This window comes from Argiope bruennichi, chromosome 9 (assembly GCF_947563725.1).
Source record: "Argiope bruennichi chromosome 9, qqArgBrue1.1, whole genome shotgun sequence".
Lineage (NCBI taxonomy): Eukaryota > Metazoa > Arthropoda > Arachnida > Araneae > Araneidae > Argiope > Argiope bruennichi.
In genome coordinates this window covers 79,346,928-79,354,140 of record NC_079159.1, presented here as the reverse complement: position 1 = coordinate 79,354,140, position 7,213 = coordinate 79,346,928, and the positions used below count along the sequence as shown (strand labels likewise).

The 7,213-nt window shown below is 26.8% G+C and overlaps 1 protein-coding gene across 3 annotated transcripts in view; it reads left to right on the top strand.

Annotated features, from left to right (window-relative positions):
* Positions 1-2,159: 2,159 nt before the first annotated feature.
* Positions 2,160-7,213, top strand: part of LOC129983932 (limulus clotting factor C-like) — a 37,130-nt gene continuing 32,076 nt past the window's right edge. The window contains exons 1-2 of one of the 3 annotated variants that reach the window (XM_056093656.1): positions 2,191-2,287; positions 4,363-4,428. In XM_056093656.1, the coding sequence (XP_055949631.1) occupies positions 2,275-2,287; positions 4,363-4,428 (79 nt within the window). In that variant the 5' untranslated portion in view covers positions 2,191-2,274. Of the gene's footprint in view, positions 2,288-4,296; positions 4,429-7,213 lie in introns of those variants that run through there. The other 2 variants (XM_056093657.1, XM_056093655.1) reach the window with 2 other exon arrangements.

Genomic DNA, 7,213 nt, shown 5'->3' with positions numbered 1-7,213 from the left:
CCTTCCCCTCAGAACTCTACGTTTCTTTCAAGTGAAGAACTTTACCTTTCTCTTCAGAGCCCATATCTTAACCTGTCAGCACCCCCAAAATGGGTGGATAGTCCTTCTTATAGTGTAATAGCTTTCATTCGAAAATAAAAACTGGCACCAAATTTTATAATAAATAATGCATCTCCAAGATAAACGAAATATAAAGGTGACCAGGTTATTTTAATTTTATTATAATTTAAGTTACTTAATGTTAAAAATTTCATTTAAAATTTATGAACATAATAAAGCAAATAAAAGGAAAAATTTGTGCATATACTAATGGATAACATAATAGTGTTTTGTTATTTGAAAGGAGTAATTTATTGCAAATTATATCGCGTACTTAATTTATAAATACCAAAAGGTATTTATAAGCCTTCTAGAAAATTCTGTACAATTATTAAGTGATCCAAGTATTGAAAATTAGACTGAAGGATCAGACTGAAAGAATAACAACAACAAAAAAAAAAGAAAAGAAGCATCAACTACGAAAGCATTGCATCTTTTAAAACGATAAAAAAATTTACCAAGCAGTAATTACTATCAAATATTGATTTAATATGCCAATGAAATAATAGTTTCCGATTTATATTATTCAGTGTCGTGAAACAGCCTTTTTCTTCTCTAAAATCCAACTGAGAGTTGTATACAATGTCTATTATATTTCTTCTATCCCATATTAACTTGAAAATGGCGACAACTATTACCACAAACTTGGTGTCTAATTATAATAAAGTGGCTTATGAGTTTCGAACTACACTTTAAGATAAGTTATAGCCTCATCCGGTGGTAAACAACGGTATTAATATTCCCATCTTATAATAATAGTAGGAGACGAGGTGAAAAATTCAGTTACAAAATTATAAAGCATCTTTGATTCAGTACGAAAAGATATCTTGTGTGTAATAACGCTAAGAATAAAAAGTGTAAAAGACGACTTGTTTGATTGCCATTTTCCAAACCTGTGATGAAACTCGTAACAACAGAAGGAAGTATCTTCTTTTTTACAAGAAACGTCTAGATGTACATTGTAGCTGACAGAGTGCATTTTGAGCTCCGAAAATACAGTATCTACTTATATTTAATTTTTTTTTTTTCATTTTTAACCAACTGAATGGATGTTTACACGTTTTGTCCGTAGCATTACTTCACTGAAGATATCTTTTTGAATTAGATCAAAAATGTTCTATAATGTTGTAGAGGATTTTATTTTTGTATCTGACACCATTTCCGAGATAGGAACTCTAACTCTGTTGTTTGCCTCTAGGTGGCGCTGTACTTGAGCTCACTGCGTAGTGCATAGACATTCAAGATAAAAATTTAAAGTATGTTATTGCTGATCTCAAGCTGAATTAGATTAGAAGGACATTAAAGGACACTCTATATAATTCTATAATTGTTGAACCAAATTGAAACGAATGTTAGTAAACTTACAAATTGTTATACAACGCATTATCCAATATTCATCTCTATTTTTTGTTGAAAAAATATCCTAGTATTTCTTAGATAAGAAAAATCATTAAATTCAAATAAAATAATTTATAAAAAATTAATTTTAAATAATTAAGTTAAAAATATTTTAAAATATTTTCTATAAAGTGGAAAATCATTCGCGTTTTTAAAACCGTAAAAACAAATTATACTCCTTTTTTTTTACTAAGAGGATTAATTAGTTTAGTAGTAGAATAAATTTAAATTCATTATTATCATTACTATGCTAAAAAGAATTGATTTATTAAATCTGGTGTAATTTTGAGTATTTATATACTTCTTAAATAATTTATTCGCGCTATTCTATGTTTTTCTCAATTATGCAATATAAAAATTGTAACTCTTGTAGGATCCTTTTAGTTTTTGGAACTTTTTAAACGCATATATTTTAATTATTGCACTGATATCCTTAAAGCAATTTTCTTCAATCACTAGTATTGCTATTAGTTTCTATCATTAGAAATTTAGTTTAAATCATTAATACAATCTATTGTCTGTAAACCTCTGTATATTGGTTGAATTTCTTTTTTGGCGGAATATTTGGCGCAGAATGAATAATTTGACATTTGTCGGTAATGACGTATGGAAAATCAAACCATCTTTGAAAGGAAAGGATTTTAGAGTCATTTCCTTCCTATCTGAAGTTAGCAACAGAGAAATAAATTAGAAAACAAATGAAACTAAGAAATTATAATTCAAAATTGATTTGTTTAAAATATGACTGCAATAGAATTCTCCTGATCAAATAAGATCATGCCAATCATAGGTAAGAAACTTTTCGCATTTTTTAAGTCGTTTTATATAGATGAACATTTGAATTAAATATCAATTTCGAATAAATATTAGTAATTCTTTTCTTGGGATAGAATAAGTTCGCTCAATATATATCATCTCCCATAATTCAATCGGTATACAATAGAATCAATACAAACCTTATTCTGTAAAATATGCATGACATAAATTTCTAATACTTTCAGGTACTTTGCTTTGTAGTGTGTACAACCCACTGTCTACACATATAAAACATTCTACAGTATTTTAAAGAATAAAAAATCTGGAATTTAATTAAAATTTTAAAATATAAATAATGTGATCTTTTTTTTAAATATGTTTCAACCTTTCTGCACTCTAAACAATTTTTTAAAATGTAAAAGTAAACTTAGGAAGTTTAAAAATTTAAGAACTCAAGACGTTATAAACCCCGGTAACTGAATTTTCTATTAAATATTAATAATTCAGTCACCAACTAATTATATAAACAACAAACAAAATTTAGCTATTATTACAAATTTAATAAAAAATTATTTAAAAAGTAAAATTAAAGTCATTTGAATTTTTACCACAACAGAAATCTCTGGCATCCATAAAATACAAGAAGTTTGTGCTTGACTCAAATTCATGTTGGTGCACATTTTTATTACAAACAAAATTTAGCTCTTATTACAAATTTAATAAAAAATTATTTAAAAAGTAAAATTAAAGTCATTTGAATTTTTACCATAACAGAAATCTCTGGCATCCATAAAATACAAGAAGTTTGTGCTTGACTCAAATTCATGTTGGTGCACATTTTTATTACAAACAAAATTTAGCTCTTATTACAAATTTAATAAAAAATTATTTAAAAAGTAAAATTAAAGTCATTTGAATTTTTACCATAACAGAAATCTCTGGCATCCATAAAATACAAGAAGTTTGTGCTTGACTCAAATTCATGTTGGTGCACATTTTTGTTATTATTATTTTTATATTCTGAAACATGTATATGTAAAACAGAATCAATCATAAGAATATATAAATTAATAAAATGAAATTGCGTAATGAAGAATGGACTACATAAAGACTACCTTAATGTTTTTAATGTGTAGTGATATGTATATAATTTCAATGAAAACAATAGGCAGAATGTGTGGGTGTAGTTTATTTTTCTTCAATTAATTTATTAAGTTGTTCAAGATATGCACGTTAAAGTATTAAAAACATAGCATACTGAGAATGTGCCTTCAAATCAGTTAAATAATTCGATTTCCCAAGTAAGACTATTAGAGTATTTAAACACAATTAAAGCAAAACTATTTTTATTTTCAAGTTTCCTAGTACATTTATGTGATGTATTATCTCTTCTTCCTTTATTTCCTCACATCTGATTTAAAATTATGTAGTCTTAGTTGTTTCATTTTCTATCCGAATCAGCATTTGATGGCTCTAAATCCTGTCTTTTTTCCCTTTATTTTACTTAGACTAATTTCAATTTCCAATTCGTAGCAATTATTATTATATTTATTTTCTCTGCTATTCCAATTCAGACAGCTGTTTGTATTCCATTTTGAGAGACACAACATACTCTCATAAAATATAGAAATCACCAAAATTAATTTAAATTTTTAGTAATTAACTTAGAAATAAATTTATAATTTAATAATTTTAATATAATTTAAAGTAATTTTATTTTTACTAATTATTAATTTTTATATAGTTTAAATTAATTTTATTTTTATAATTTAATAAATTTAAATAATTTATAAATAAATTTATTAAAAAATCATTGTTAGACAAATTTCCTGTCTGAGGTTATATTTTTACATATTATATTTTTACATATTATATTTTTACATATTACATATTATTTATATATACTTACATTCATTATAAAAACTGTTACTCTGTTGCTAAAATATTTTATTGATGATATCTAAATTTAAAAACATGTTCTCTAACTGCAACCATTTAACCCCTTTATTCTATAAATGAGATTACACAAAAATGTATCGAATGGCAACATGACGGCCATTCATATTGATACGTCAATTCAGTCTCATCAAAAATATATCAAAATTTTAGAACATATGCTTAGTTGGCCAGGAAATCCAACACAAAAGTTGTGTAATTATGGTAGAACTACCGTAGGTAAGTTGAAATTGCCTTTTTCAAACGACTCATAATGCATCTAATAGTAAAAATTTAATAATATTAAGCATGATGTCATGGCGTCACATACTAAGTGAACACTTGATGGTATAGTAGTGCCATCTATCTTTATAAATTAGAAACTTTTAATAATCAATATTGTTATATTTTCTGAAAATTATTTTACATCTGAAAACATGCGAAAAGTCATCAAAACAAATTTAAACAGAAAATACTACTACATTTTAGAAAGATGAGAATTATTATCTTTATAAAATCTAATCTTATTGAGATTTTTGAAGAATATAAAGATTTTTGAATACTATTTACAAAATATTCCTTTAATATTCTACAAGTGTCTTTTTCGAATCCAAATCTCTTATTAAAAAATCTTCAGAATGAAATTTATGATTAAGAAGTTCATAAGCCTTTGGCAGCGTAGAATCCTCAATTTTGAGAACAACAAGTGGGTGAATATGAAAATTACTTTTACACTTAAGAAATTTGTTTTTGGATATCCAGTTGAAAAGCTTGCCAGAAATGAAATTCGTAAATGTCAAATGTTTATATTTTAAAAATTGGGAACTTTCTGTATATTAATTGGTATTTCCAGAGCTTGGATGTCATCATTGAGATGTTTTCTGTAAAAATGGCTGTTCTGTTTCAATTGTGCTGAACAACACAGGAATGGTAAAAACAATCTCTATACTCAAGTGTTTTGTAAATTGACAAAGTTCAAGAAAAAGACTAAGACCCCCAAAAAAATTGTGATGTGAATTATAAATTTTATTCTAGCTACAACAGTTGTCTTCGATCTATGGAGAAAAGTTTTGTATCTCGGATATAATAAGAAAAGATTTTACCTCCCAATCGCATTTGCATATTTTTCAGTTTACAATAACCGAGAAAAACATACACAGCTATTCATTTCCAATATCAAACAAATATCGCACCAGCTCAGCAATCCCATTCATACAAAAGAGCTCTTCATGAATGTCATTAGTCTTAAAAAGTTCTCATTAATAAAAATTTCAAATAATTATAACCCCTGTTAGTTTGTCAGAAATAGAAAAATCTTAACCTTCCGGAATTTATATTACCACGACAACAATATTGTAACAGAAGGTAAAAACATTAATAAATTATCTTATTTATATGCATGGTACTATTTAGAGTTCTTTAAGAATATTAATTTTAATTTACAAAATGTTAACAAAATTTTATCCAACATTCCTATAAACAAACCGGTTGGGCCCATGATGCCTGTCAAACAACAATCTAAAGCTTTGTATAGCCCCTTTTAACAATTCAGAGGTACCAAAGTCGCCAAGCTTATAAATTCTTATATCCTCTCTACCTTTGGTACAAACTGCAGTTCTATATCATGTATATCTCAATGTTTGTTTAATTTCATTAATATATCTACAGTTTATATGTTTATATGATTCTGTCCTAGACCATAAAGCAATTTTAAATTTCTATTGAATTTTGATTTTTAAACAAAAATATTACAACACTTGCTATTTCAATCGTAACAAAAACAAACGAATTTTTTATGACATCTAGAATTGGTAATCTTATTGACACTTCTCACGATCAATAACTTCTACACAATTGCGTAAACAAGCTTATTTTCATAGTTCAAACATCTACTAATTTCCATCCCAATAAAAAAAGGAAGGAAAAGCAGAATTCCTTGATGAATAAAAGAAATTAGTTATATGAAAAATATGACGCTGCTGTTAGACTGACTCCATTGGTGTAAAAATATCGCTTTAACCTGCCAAGGCTAACTTTGACAGACAGGGAAGGAACCTGTCAAGGTTAACTTTAGAATCAATTACTATTTTGGAAAACATGAAATCAGTGGAAAGCATTCTTAGCTGTAACTGTGATTAATTCTTTTGGATATGCAATTAATGAAGTTCTCTTATATTCATTTTCTGAAAATTGTGAGAAGGATAAGGCTAATAGTTACAAAAAAATATGGCGTGTGCTTTTATCAACAGCACCTTCCTTTTATTATCCATGAAATAGATGATATTACAAAGCAAATTAAAGCTTAAGAAATATCTTGGGCAGAGTACTATAGATAAAGAAAATGTCAAAATTTCATCTATTGAACCCTGAACTTTTTTCTTAAACATTTCTTATCTTAGCCTGAAAACGTTTACGCGGTATTTAAAAAAAGATTTGATTCCACACACAACAAAAACACACACACACACACACACACGATGACCGTGTTCTGTAATTAGACAATCTTAGATACATCATTATGCTGTCAACTGAGGATAAATCTTTTGAAAAACTGATTGCTAACAGTGTTTGGCATTTATGCAAAGATGATTATTTTTTATCAGTTTGATTTTATTCCCTAGTATTGCGCGAGTGATACATTGTTGCAAGTTTATGTTTTAAAAGATAAAACAATAAGCCTTCATAGATTTCTTGATTTCTTGGAAAATAAGCCTTTAAAAATGCTTGGGGATTTGTTATTATAAGTTTTTTAAAAAGTGTTATCTGTAAAAGTGGAATTGCGATCATTTTTAATTTCCGAGGGAAAAAAAAACGTTATATTATCATTAGGTTATTCCTCAATGGAGAAGCTTTTATACTAGATATGTTATAAGGGTATTGTTTCTGAAGACTTCTAATTTGTTATATAGTTATGAATAATTTATTTGAAAAATATCTGCCTTTCTATACTTGTGAAACAATCGCTTTGTCGAAAATTAGTTCTTGTGCTTTCAAGAAAATAAATCTCAAGTTTTAAATTATTTTC